The 12,915-nt window shown below is 51.7% G+C and overlaps 4 protein-coding genes across 4 annotated transcripts; 1 reads left to right on the top strand and 3 right to left on the bottom strand.

Annotated features, from left to right (window-relative positions):
* Positions 1-304: 304 nt before the first annotated feature.
* COCSUDRAFT_60654 (S-adenosyl-L-methionine-dependent methyltransferase) lies at positions 305-3,815 on the top strand (the record flags this gene model as incomplete). The annotated part of the gene is made up of 8 exons (XM_005650130.1): positions 305-359; positions 588-703; positions 1,000-1,182; positions 1,733-1,834; positions 2,274-2,512; positions 2,944-3,175; positions 3,416-3,476; positions 3,655-3,815. 8 exons carry the CDS (start codon positions 305-307, stop codon positions 3,813-3,815), a joined length of 1,149 nt encoding a protein of 382 aa, XP_005650187.1.
* Positions 3,816-3,974: 159 nt separating this feature from the next.
* On the bottom strand, positions 3,975-5,730 carry COCSUDRAFT_32335 (hypothetical protein). The gene is made up of 5 exons (XM_005650129.1): positions 5,463-5,730; positions 5,294-5,373; positions 4,976-5,179; positions 4,562-4,717; positions 3,975-4,294 (listed from the first exon to the last, which is right to left on the bottom strand). Exons 1-5 carry the CDS (start codon positions 5,494-5,496, stop codon positions 4,211-4,213), a joined length of 558 nt encoding a protein of 185 aa, XP_005650186.1. The 5' UTR covers positions 5,497-5,730; the 3' UTR covers positions 3,975-4,210.
* Positions 5,731-8,918: 3,188 nt separating this feature from the next.
* COCSUDRAFT_52525 (hypothetical protein) lies at positions 8,919-10,220 on the bottom strand. The gene is made up of 3 exons (XM_005650128.1): positions 9,839-10,220; positions 9,579-9,728; positions 8,919-9,448 (listed from the first exon to the last, which is right to left on the bottom strand). The coding sequence occupies exons 1-3, from the start codon at positions 9,965-9,967 to the stop codon at positions 9,299-9,301; spliced, it is 429 nt and encodes a 142-aa protein (XP_005650185.1). The 5' UTR covers positions 9,968-10,220; the 3' UTR covers positions 8,919-9,298.
* A 936-nt stretch (positions 10,221-11,156) lies between these two features.
* COCSUDRAFT_32333 (Triosephosphate isomerase) lies at positions 11,157-12,816 on the bottom strand. The gene is made up of 5 exons (XM_005650127.1): positions 12,457-12,816; positions 12,116-12,298; positions 11,901-12,008; positions 11,702-11,804; positions 11,157-11,579 (listed from the first exon to the last, which is right to left on the bottom strand). The coding sequence occupies exons 1-5, from the start codon at positions 12,688-12,690 to the stop codon at positions 11,443-11,445; spliced, it is 765 nt and encodes a 254-aa protein (XP_005650184.1). The 5' UTR covers positions 12,691-12,816; the 3' UTR covers positions 11,157-11,442.
* Positions 12,817-12,915: the final 99 nt, after the last annotated feature.

Below are 12,915 nucleotides of genomic sequence, written 5' to 3'. Positions count from 1 at the left end.
AATCACACCGATTCCTTAAACTTCTTATGAATGAAATCTGTAATGATCGTAAGGAGATACGGTGACACAAGCGTCAATATGTATAGGTACCTTGCCTTCGTGGCGCGGCAGGCAAAGCAGGCAGTCGGGTCTCGGGTCTGGGCCACGACAGGCGGAAGGATAGATGCTTTTATGTCAGAGACTTCAAGCGGAGGGATTGCTTATATTTCATAGATTCAATAACATAAACTCAGCCCTGCACTACGTCTGAGCAAAAGTCTCTGCTGAGTGAAGTAGCAGGATCAGCCCAAGCATTCCGGCCACCATGGTGTCGACAAATGGAGCTGTCACACAAAACGATGACGATCTAGCAGCTGTTGGTGCGTGATTACCACTGAAAAGGTTTTCTGCAATCGCCTTGTTTGTAGACAACGCAATTTAAAGTCCCAATAGCGGAAAGGAGCAACCCGGAACACATGCCGAACATGAACCGATCAGCACACATTTGACTGATACTGCGACCTAGAGAAATTTGAACTCTCCCTGGATCTCACATTCTGTATATATCAGCTAATACAGAACTGAAACTCCACGGCTGTCCTGCGCAGCCACGGTGTTCCAGGCGATCCAGGGACACTGGTTGACCGCCTGCCTTGGTGTGCTCATGGACCTGAAGATCCCGGAAATTCTCGCGAGCCAGGAGAGCCCCATTCAATTCAAACAGGTCGGTTGACCTTCGTAGCCTCCTGAATACTCTTGCTCACGCCTGGACCTGAAGCCATCATAGTGCCCTTGGATCCTTGACAACGTGGGCCACGCCAAAGCAGCGAAAGAGGCCCAAAGGACACACAGTTGAGAACTTATTGTCTGTCTCAGTGTCATCATCCACTCAGGTACACAGGTGGCAATATTTCCATCTTTTATAGAGGGTGCTTCATGCATGCAAGCTTACGCAATCACCAGCGGCTTGTGACTGTGCAGCAAAAAGACATTATAAACAGCATTACTGTGACTGCGCAGCTGGCAAAGCTGGCAGGCGTGAGCGATGCGGGCTTGGACCATTTTTACAAGGTGCTGCGCGTGTGCGGGCAGTGGAGCCTGCTGGATGAGTCGCGCGAGGGGCGCCACTTCAGCGCCAACTCAGCGACTCGCCAGCTCGTGCGCGGCAAGGACGCCACTCTCGGCCACTTTGTCGACCACCAGGTTTGCACTGCCAAAATTTTCCCCACAAGAGATCCCTTCTTCTGACTGCGCCCTGCTCTTTCATCTGACGCTCTACAATGTTTCATTGATTGACATGCCCTGCATTCTTGCAGCCCTTCAAATTTTCACTTTTGCCCATGGCCACTTTTGCAAGGCTTTCACGGTGTGATTACCATGTTGTATCAGTATCCGAGGCATGGCGTTAAGGCCGCTGTGACAGCTAAAGTTTTAATCTTATGATTGGGAGGAGGCAGGTGGCTGGGGGCACTTTGTCACGAATCCTCCCATGCATGAGCCTGTCCTTTACAATCTTGCATTGCCCCTCATGTGACTGTTGATCTCCTGTGGGGGCATAGCCTGTAACTGCTCTCTTTTTATTTGGGATTGAGAGGCAGGTGACTCGGAGCATCTCAGTACCAGTGCTCCCACTTGCTTGCGCTTGGCGCAATGCATGGAGCTGTGATATGCATGCGCGCCATGCTGCCCTTTGCGGCAAAGATTCTCGCCACTCTGTAACATCCCTATGTTGACTGTGAGTATCTGAGTGCAGATCAACAAGCCGAAATGGGACGCATGGAAGATGCTGCCGGAGGCTGTGCGCAGCGGAGCAGTGCCCTTCGCTCTCGCACATGGCGGCCTCGACATGCACCAGGTACACAGCCACTCAACTTACAGAAAGATGTTCGCGGAATTGAATGACAGAGCGTGGATAGTTTTAACAGACTTCTCTCGTGAGTATTGGCAGCTGTTGACTGGGGACTGAAGGGAGGCTGCCACCTCAATAGCTTTGTATGTGAGCCGAGCCGGCTGACCCTGGGGTTATCTCATTGAAAGCCTTCGGCATCCAAGATACTGTCACGCTACCAAGAAAATGAGACGTTGCGCTGCAATAGAAAGCTGCACGGATCAGCTGATCACCTCTCCAGATGCTTGACTGTCAACAAAGCCGATAAGACATCAAGGGTGCCGATTGCATGCATACCCTTACCCACGAATCCCTAATGATTTTGGCCAGGAGCACTATATTGAGCTTAATCAGGACTCCTGATCAGCTGATCATCTCCCCTGAATCTGGGGTGTATGGCGCGCAGTACGACGAGGTCAAGGGGAATGAGGCGTTCGCAGAGGATTTCCAGCAGGCGATGACCTACTTCACAAAGCTGAGCCTGCGCGGCGGCGAGGTCAGCCTGAAGGATGCGTTTGACTGGAGCAGCGCAAAGTGCATCATGGATGTCGGTGGCGGCCGCGGCGAGTGCCTGTCCCACTGCATGCTGCATGCCGGCCCCGGCTGCAGAGGCGTTCTCATGGACCGGCCCTGGGTGCTCGACAGGTGAGCACTGCTGTACTCACTCTCCATTGTATATAGTGTAACTATATCATAACTTCTATTCCAATCCTGAAGACCATGCACCTTGGGCAACACCTGTATTATGGCTTTCCACTCTTTATGCTTCTAGCGTTCCTCCACCAGCTATAGGCACGACCAATAGCTTCTACATCAGTACCTTCTACATATTTACTGACATACTCTTTCAAATTATGGTATGAGGCATGATCAGGGTGCAGAAACACAGATGTGTGCTCTGCCCCTGTTGCCTTGTTTTGCTGCCGTCTGCAAGCCTGCACCCTGAAAAGAATTCTCTGTTCATTTCAAGTGCCTACCAGCGAGAAGTTGGCAACTATTAAAACTGCGGAGAGCGGGGGATGGCTTCACTCATAAGCATCTGCGAGTCTGCTGGCTGAGAAGACACATGCATGTAGCGTGGACATGAAGGGCACCTTCGAGGCCAAGGGGGTGCACGACGCGGCAAAGCGGCTGAGCTTTGTGTCGGCCGAAGTGCGCGAGCCATTCCCGGCGGCTGTGAGGGAGGCCGGAGTGGACACAATAGTGATGAAGCACTTCCTGTCGGGCTTCTCTGACGCGGATGCAGACATCATCCTGAAGCACTGCAAGGCGGTGCTGCCCCCTGTCGGCAAGATTCTGCTGATGCAGGTGCGTGCAGAAGCTGCAGCTGAGATGTTTTGTGATTTTCCAGACCAGCACAAGCTCCGCAGATGCATGCGCACATCCCTTTTTGCCGTTTCTTGGGTGTCACGGGCTGACACAGCACTCATCCAAATGGCACAAATTTGTACACTGAGAATGCCCCAATTACTGCAATCTTCTCAGCGGTAATTTGGTGTACCTTGAGTTGTGGTTATTTCAACACTGAAAAGGATTGTTCTGATGCAGACTTTGGTGCCAGAGGCGGGCGACAGGGACCACAATGTGTGCAAGGATGGCGTGGCTCCAGGTGATGTCCTGACTGCATCCCTCTCTCTCTCAGTCCCTTCTTCTCAAGCCACATCCAGTACTGATGGCAGACTCTTGACCTCTGGGCCATTTTACAGACATGAAAGCCCTTCAAGCAATTGGCTAGACACTCAATAAGTGTGCCTGCCCTCCCAATGCTGACTGCTGGTTCTGCGCAGGCTTGTTCTCCATCGAGATCCTGGCGATGTGCCCTGGCGGCGGCTGGCGCACACTGAGCGAGTGGAAGGCCATGTTTGCCAAGCACGGCTATGGCCTGGAGGATGTCAAGGCAGTGGGCGCCAACATGAGCCTCATGTGCTGGGGGCTGACACAGAACTGATGACAAATCACATGTGTATGAATGAGCTCATACAAATGAGGTACCCTGCGAACAACGAGGCATTGTAGCACTTGTAGTTCCTAGCATAGGGTGAAGTATGGACTCCAGTGGAGTAGGGCATGCCATGTGCAGCCTATGGTTCATTTAGGCGCATAGGCTGTGCCTGTTCAATAAGTTAACACCAGATGCCATAAGACTGCTGTTCATGATGGACTGCGACAGGCCAAACATTTCAAACAATTATGCCAGGATGCTGCGAACTGACTGGTTGGTTGCTTTCAGTTTCGACATACAGAAAGTTACTTCAAAACGATGTGTTGCAAATTCGATGTGTTGCAAATTCAAATTCAAATTCAAACTCAAACTCAAACTCAACGGCTACAACATCCTTAACATCACAAGTAGTCCCTCTCCTCAAAAAGCTCCTCTGCCCGGTCCCCCCGCCCCGCTCGCAGGCACGCCAGCGCCAGGCTTTCATACTGCGACAACCCCCACCAACCCTTATAAGCCACCCTTGGCCCCGTAAGTCCAGGAGGCTCTATATCTAGCCAGATGTATGGCCCCCTGACAAATCAATACCAACCCTGTTGCCAACGTGGTGAATGTATCCCCCATGCATGGCCAGATTTTTGGCTCAGCACAATTGCCACACAGGGAGTACCCAGTACAAGCTTGTACTGGTCACTCCCTCGCAAAATGTGACCATAGTTTATCCAGTATGTGTTTGCAAGGTGGTCAATAACTACCGTGTCACGGTTGATGGCCACTTCGGATTTCTGCATGTAGTTGAGTAGCTTTAAGCCCTCGTCCAGCATCCCCCCTCGAGCGCATGTGCGCGCGACCATGTTGTAACACCGGCTCCTTGCCTCGGAGTCGCCCTCAGTCCACCTCTGATCCATGTCCTGTAGTATCAAATTCAAGTGAGGCACTGCGAGATCGAACTGCATGCTTAGCACTCCTGCCTTGGCACAAAGACATGCTGGGTTGATTGTTGGCTGCTATCTTGAAGAGCAGACATGAGCTCAGATCTCCACAACTCCACGAATATGGCTGCAAATGCGGAGATGGTCTTTGCTTACGCCTCCAGCTTTGACTACATGGTGGCAGTAGGCAACACTGGATGTCTTAATACATTGTCAGAGGCAAGGTAGTTGCCGTGCCTTCAGCAGCTGCAGGGCGGCCTTGGGCTGACGCTCCCTCAGGAGGGTGGTGAACACAGCGATGGCTGTGGGACCGGAGATGCTGCCCTGTGCTTGCGCCTGCTCGAGGATGCTGACCGCCTTCTGCCACTGCCCGCTCTGGGAGCACAGCCTCACCGCCGGCTCAAAGGCCTCACCAGGAAGCTCCAGCTTCAGAGCGCGCACCTGCGGAACTACAAGGATGCCAGGATCACGCACCGCAGGCCAATCATTGTCAGCGTATTTGGGGCTTCAGATAGGCTGAACGGAATGAAAATGAAAAAGGATAGGGGAGCTTGCCTCTGCCAGCAGCTCCACGGCTTTCAGCCAGTCCCCAGCTGCCTCGCAGGCTTCCAATTGCTTGGCATAGTGTGCGCTGTCTGCAGAGGGCAAATGCCATTCTCAAATCATTATGCTATCAATGCCTCTAAGCCGCTTGAAATTGATAGGCAATTTAATCTAACCATACCATTGGTAAATGCGCTGCATCTAGCCGACCCCATGCGTGGGGAGTTGCACGGTCTTCTACTCCATAGTCTCTGCTTCTGCAGGCTGTTCCTCTTATGTGATGACCGTCGCGTCGTTGCAAGTGCATTACACAATTGGGCATTGGGGTGCAGAGCCGAACATGTATAAGTCGGTGCGCTTGTTTCCATTGCCGCAACTTCTACGACTGCGATGGTGTTTTCCCACCCTTTCTGACAAAAGTGTAGCACTTTAACACCAAATTCAAAGACTCCTAATATTTTTTGTTATTCGAGTTAGATTGCTGTTTAGAAAAAAATTGATCGCCACCTCTCATGCAGTGACGACACAACGACAGGTCAGCTTCCACGTGGCATCAGTAAGATATCTTAGCCTTATCTTTTGTCAAGTTTGCAAAATCCACGCGATCAAATTGTTTCCAGGTATTACGACCTTGTAAACACCTATCTGTTTGTTCTAGAACATTTTTGAAGGCGTGTAAAATTTCTGAAACGCAAAAGGGGGTCCCACCTCGCGCGCAACGATGAGCACTAAACCTGACTCGAAAGAAGCTTCACGAAAGTCGAAGATAGAAACGAAAAACGGGAAGAAGGCGAGCGCGGCTAAAAAGAGTTCAAATTCTGACACCATCTCCCTTCCAAATGGGCAAAAGGTATGACCTTCGAGAGCGGGCATATCCAAGCCTCTCTGTACTACGTCTGAATTATCTAACCGAGAGGTAATCGCCTCTTGTGTAAAGTGCAACTGTTGCTATTTTTGCCTTGCTAAACGTTGCATGTTACGCAGATTCCCGTGGCCGTGCCCCCAAACTTGGATCCTGCGATTGCAAAGCAAGTGATCGAGTACCTGAAGGCCAACCCTGAAGCTGCCCAGCAGTCCTATGAGCAAGCGCACAGGATGCTGCAGGCCCCTGGTATGGCTCAGATGCTGCTTGATGCCAAGGTAAGCAAAGGGACTGGAAGTAATTTGTTGAACGGTTGGCGCATCCGAACTCAAACTCTCCCAAGCTTCCTCCTTGTTCAATTATGTAGACCTACAGCCGTGTGACCATGCAAGTATTCTTATGTTGCTTCATTGAGTGCGCTTTGCAGCAAAATTCCGGCCAGAGGAGTCCAGAGCAGATGTCAAAGATGATGGAGCTGAAGGAGGACCCAGAGCTGAAGCCCATCTTTGATGACATCGAGGCCAACGGAGCGGCCGCCATGGAAAAATACTGGAACGACACAGACCTCATGAGTAAGATCTCCCAAAAGATGTCCGCCATGAACCTCGGGCCGGCCACTCCGCCCAGGAAGCAGGAAAACACGAAGGTGCGCACGTGGTTAAAAAAGATGCATCTGCCTGCTGCAGGAGACTATACACATATTCTGATCAACATCTGCAGTGATTACTAAGAGAGCAAGACCAATATCCTTGGAGAGGACTTGTTCAAGAGAGTGCGAGACACATACCATATTTGTGCCTGAAGTGAGGGGATATGCAGCAGGGATTTTGGTCGAGTTGCTACTGCTGAAGCTTATGCAGTGGCACTTGTCTGTCTCCCGGTACAGGGCCTGTTGATCACGCTGCACGGTGCAAGGGGGTCTGTTCCCAAGAGTCTGGGACATTGTTCCTACTTCTGGCTGCAGCAAAGCCCTCAGCAGTGAGGGCACAGCTGATTTGACACTGGCATGTTTTCGCGGATGAGCCCCTGCTGCAGCACAGCCACAACACATCATGAGTCCGTTCTGATTTGGCTGGGCTTTTCCTGGAATGCAGGGCCTGCCGAGCACGCTGCACGACGCGGCCAAGGTGGGCGACGAGGCGGCGCTGAAGCGCCTGATGGAGGAGGGAGCGGATGTCAACGAGAAGGACGGCCGCGGCATCACGCCGCTCGGAGTTGCCGTCGGATTCAACCGCATCCCATGCGTGAAGGCGCTGCTTGCCGCCGGCGCCGATGTGCACTTGGCCGACGCGCGCGGCAGCACCGTGCTCCACTACGCTGCAGGTACGTAACACTAGTTATAACTACCACTTTAAGACCTGTTGGCAGCTCCATGGGGGTCGTTGGTCTGCCGGGGAGACGCGCACGGTAGCCCCGGGCTCTACTATGCTGCAGGTGCTGCATTGTAGTGTGTTGGAAAGTGGCCTGCTCCAGAAGATCTTTCACTGCATGTCTCCGCCTTCACACTTAGAAATGCAGACGTACTGAAGGGATTTAGTCACTCCCCGTGCCTCACAGAAATTGAGCCGACAATCAAACAACATGTCAAAATGCAAGCTCACTCACAGTAGCATATGCATTTTACACATCAAATACTCAAGCAGAAACAGCAGTCCACCTTTGTGTGGATGCAAGGGAACATCCTGAGTTTTGCCGAGGGTCAGACAGGTTGTCTGAAGGGTTGTTTCACCACTCGCAGGCTACGGCAGGAAGGAGGCTGCGCAGCTGCTGCTGGACGCGGGCGCAAAGACGGACGCGCAGAACGCGGACGGCCAGACGCCGGGCGCAGTGGCAGAGCTCAACAAGGAGCTGCACATGGTCGCCTTCCTGGCAGACCACGTCAGCGCCAGCGGCAAGGCACAGGAGGTCTTCCTCTGAGCGCTGTTGAGAGATGGCTCGCCACAAAAGTAAGCGCGGTGCTTCCTCGTGGAATGATGCTGCGCAAAGCACATTTGATACAATTGGGGATCCTCTCAAGCACTTCAGGCATGCTAGATTATGTGTGGTGCAACAAGTGCAAGGTCATAAGATTCCACACGGTGCACCCACATGGGCTGTTGTGGATGGGGACAAACATTGAGCTCGGCATGCAAGTGATTGTGCCGCTGTTGCTGACAACTTCCCCTCGCGCTAAGTGGGGTTTGGGTCTTGATGGTGCCATGCGCATGTGGATCCAGCTGGTCATGTGCACTTCATCCTAGCAGGTCCCGGCCCGGAGTGGAGAGACTGGTCATGCATGCCACGCTGCATAGGTATCATCCCGTAAGGGGCATGGCAAGCACCTCCTCACTACCCCGGGGTGGTAAAACGCGAGCAATATATTGGGGGGAGCATTATGGAGCACCCAGGGAGTGCAAAATATCAAGGCTTCCTGACCTTGCAAGTGCGCTCGTCAGGCGTTCAAGGGTTGACAATAACAATGTTGATGGTTTTGAAGGGTATAATGAGATATTCAGGCCATGCATATCTTCAGCCATTTTGGACACCCAGAAGAGAACCGGCTAGAAGGGCGGATGTACCATTATTGATTGTCGTTAGCTAGATGGAGATGTGCAGATGTTTGATGGGGAGTGTGGCAAGCCCTCTGCCTGTTGCATGGCTAAGCCTTCGTGCGCCCGTACAGTACATATAGAATAGGTTGACTACTAAGAGTGGCAGGCATGCTTTGGCTTGTAGCAAACAAGATGGCAAATAACCACGAACATGGCATGTGTGAGAGTCTTGCAAGATGCACTTGCTGTGACATGTCGGTAACAATTCAACATTGTTACGATGCAATAGACTGCCGGCAAATGGCCATCAATTACTCGGCATTGATCAATGCATGCACAATCAATGTTGCAACATTTCAACATGGCACACACTTGTTGAACCTAAACAGATGTGAAACACACCGAGCCAATTTATGGATCAGCCCGCTGCCAAATTTTGAACTATGAAGGGCCATCTGATATCTCTTCCGTTGTTGGAGGCTATGCTGCTACTTCAAGAGGCCTCAAGCAGTCACAGTAACTTGCGGCTGGTCTCACTATGAAGAGAAATTCTGACACAATCTGTCTAGGCACTGGCTGCATATAAATCTAGTGCGGAGCAGGTCAGCCTGCGCAGCTGTCACCTCACTTCCTTCGGACCTTCTTTTTCTGCATGCGCATGGAGCTCACCCTGTCTTCCCTCTGCCCCATACTCCTGGCCATGTCAAGATCAGACACAACAGGTGTGTCGCTCTTTCCTGCCTTGGCAGCCTGCAACCTCTCCTCAGCCTCCTTCTGCGGAAAGTAATCCAATGGACTCAATACACAAGCGCCAGAAAGGCCTGACGCTATCAGCTTTAGTCAGGTGCACATAAATAAGGCCAAACAACTTGTTAGGCGCGTGACAAGCATCCAAAGGAAGTACCTGCAATTTTTCAGCGTCAGGATTGAAGCCGCCAAACCCCATGCGCCCCAGCAATGCTCCGGGCGGCGGGTCGGGTTCGTAAACGAGGATGCAACCCCTCTGTGACCCTTCAGCCACCCACTCGGCATCCTCTGGGTTTGGGTCTGCAACCTGTTTATTGACAGACACGTTAGTGCAATCAATCAGCACTGGCACCTGTCATCAGCTTTTGTGGATGTTTTCTGTGCGTCTGGCTCCTGCCTGCCGAGAAGGATCTCTACCTGCTCAAAAACCTCTTCGGCTTTCCGCTTCTCCTGCTTCCGCTGCATGAACTTCATCTGCAGGAGGCGCGAGGAGAATCCCTTCTTCTCAATGCTACCGCCTGGATCCTTCACCCCCATCTTTGCCATTCCTTCTCAGGCTGATGCTCTTTCCAAAGTCACCAGGTAGTGCTGCTTCCCTTGGTGTCCAGTCCTAGCACTATCGCTTCCCACTCAATGAATGCAGCAGAAATCTGTTCTCGATCAATGACACTGCCCTTTTCTATACCCTACAATAGGATACCGTTGTAAGGCATCAACGAGTGTAAAACCGCCTGATCTCATTGCGCATTGCTCACGGGAACCTGCGCCTTGTAAGCCTTGCGATTCATCAAAGTTTGCCTGCTGTGATCTTTGGCTTTATGACTGGATCAAGAACGGTTGCGGGAGGTCTTCAAAGAGATCGAGGCAAGAAGGAGAAGGGAGGATCTCATCTGGTTAGTCATCGCTTCCAAGCAAGATGAAGTTGCTTGCCTAGCGTCCATCAGCTGGCCTCCTTCACTTGGACCCTTTGGCAAGATATCACCACTATACATCCTCACGTTCTGATTTCGATTGCAGACATGTGATATCACAGTCACCTGCTTCACACCTTCTGAGAGCATCCGGACTTGCCTGGATGGTCTTGCAACCCCGCAGTATTGCAGCCTCTCTAGCCGGCAAAGGCACAATTCGTTCTATATCTGCAGCCATACGTGACCCTAGTGCAGTCAAGGTAAGACCATGCCACAGATGCCAAACATGACAAAAATTGCAGAGACATTCAAAGCCACGTTGATGCTATAAGTGTGAAATGCTGCAAGCATATGGGGTGGTTGAACCAGACGTTCACGTGCAGGCACTTGACCTAAGCAGATCTATGGACCTGGTGTGCAACAACCTGATGTGTGAGAAAGTGGGAGAGGCCTGCATCTGCCGCCTCAGCCGTGTACTGGAGCGCCTGTCAGCTCTGGAGTGGCTCAGCCTGGCTAACAACAGGCTACAAAGCCTTCCAGAGAGCTTGTGCAGCTTGCCAAGTTTGCGGCACCTGGATGTTAGCCAAAATGCACTGATGGCCCTGCCAGAACGCATGAACAGTCTGAAACACCTAGAATACTTGGATGTGCGTGAAAACACCTTAGCAAGCCTCCCTGGCAGCTTGCTGGAATTACCGCACCTCAGACATTTTGCTGCAGATGGGAATCCGGGGCTAGCACAGGATAGTATCTCTCGAATGCTGCAAGAACGGCATCGAGTTCACATGCTGTAAAGTATGGCAAAGCCATCAGGCAAATATATTGAGGTTGGCTCTTTACATAAGTTGCAAGCCTGGAGACATTGCAAATTGTTGCATACTTGTGGGCTGGCAAGCTCAGCTTTGCACCATATCGCATTGGGCATTATGTGGCGCCACAGCGGCACGCCACATTGCCGTGGGTAATCGTACAAGTCAGCACGGGCAGATCTTTCACAGACCTCAAGCCGGCGCTTTCTAGATCGCTCATATGGATCAGGGTAGTCTCACAAATCACGCACAGAGTCTCCAACGCTAGCCACTCACAAAAGTCTGATCTGCTGCATCATATTCAAGCGGCAACCTTGGCGTTCGCATTGCAAATTGTGGCAAAGGAGGCTGCCTGCAACGAGGCACCGCCCACCAAGAATCCATCCACATCCTCTTTCCCAGCAAGCTCCGCCGAGTTCTTGTCATTGACCGAGCCACCTGTTGAAATGCAGAGCAGGCAAGCTCAGGTACTGAAAGATGTCTTGAAATACATTCGAACTGTGCACATCACAGCTCTGATCAAATATCCATGATGCAGCAGTACAAATGCAGCTGCTCACCATAGATAATCCTGGTGGCTCCTGCCACCTTTGAGGAAACCTTCTCAGAAAGCCACTTCCTGATGTATGCATGCACTTCCTGTGCCTGGTCTGGTGTTGCCACCTGCATGCATATCCCCACCACGGATTATAAAGCTTCCCTCACTACAGCTAGCACCCAATAAGATGCGCACACACAGCCTTGCAGATCTGCACATACCTTGCCGGTGCCGATAGCCCAGACAGGCTCGTAGGCGACAACGACATTTTCCCAGTCTGCAATGCGGTCCGCGATGCCACTGAGCTGGCCATCAAGTACATCATAAATCTGCGCACCAATAGGCAGGAACCATCAGGAGACTCGCACAATGATGCTTTCCCGTGCTGCAAATTATTTTTTTACAATTGGCTAACGCAAGAAATCTGAAAGCCTACCTGGTCTGACTCCCGCTGCTCAAGAGTCTCACCAATGCAGGCAATGACCTTCAAGCCCTGAGCGAGGGCATTGGCGGTCTTCTCGCCAACAAACTCATTGCTCTCCTTCAGCAGGCTTCGACGCTCTGAATGGCCCAGGATGACCCATTGCAGGCCCAAATCCAGCAGCTGCTCTGGGGCAATCTGCCATAGGAGCACAAGACAAGTCACTCTTGCTTGCCTGTTGCATATTTAAAGCTGGGATGTAGCTGACAACATTGTAATATATGTTCCGAAGACATTCTGTGCGCCCCCTTCTCTCGAAAAATATGGCGATGTGACGATGGATATTGCTTTCTCACCTCCCCAGTGTAGGCTCCTGCCTTGCCCACCCAGCAGTTCTGCGCGCTGACTTGGTAACGAGGATCAATGTTGTCAACAACGTACGGCAAATGGAGGAATGTGGGGGCCACAATGACATCGACATCGCTGGGGAACTTGGAGGAATTCAGATCCTTGACCAACTTGCTGACACTGTCCTTGCTGCCGTTGGACTTCCAGTTACCACCGACAAAGAAGTTTCCTGATGAACCCATTCTCACTACGAGTCTGTAAGGAGACTGGCGTGCTGACGTGACTGAATTGACTGACGTGCTGCAGATGGCGGATGCTTGTCCAAAACGGTGGCCAGCACAATAGCTGCCTGGACACTGCATTGAGACTATTCTTGAAAACATCAAGGAAGAATTCAAGATATTCCTGGAACGTAATGTGTGAAAAATCGCTCACATTTGCCCTTATCTCGGAAGCCCTGGGCTGAG

Source organism: Coccomyxa subellipsoidea (assembly GCF_000258705.1).
Source record: "Coccomyxa subellipsoidea C-169, whole genome shotgun sequence".
NCBI classification, from domain to species: Eukaryota; Viridiplantae; Chlorophyta; class Trebouxiophyceae; family Coccomyxaceae; genus Coccomyxa; species Coccomyxa subellipsoidea.
The sequence above is the reverse complement of the archived record's forward strand: the minus strand, read 5'-3'. Positions and strand labels throughout refer to the sequence as shown.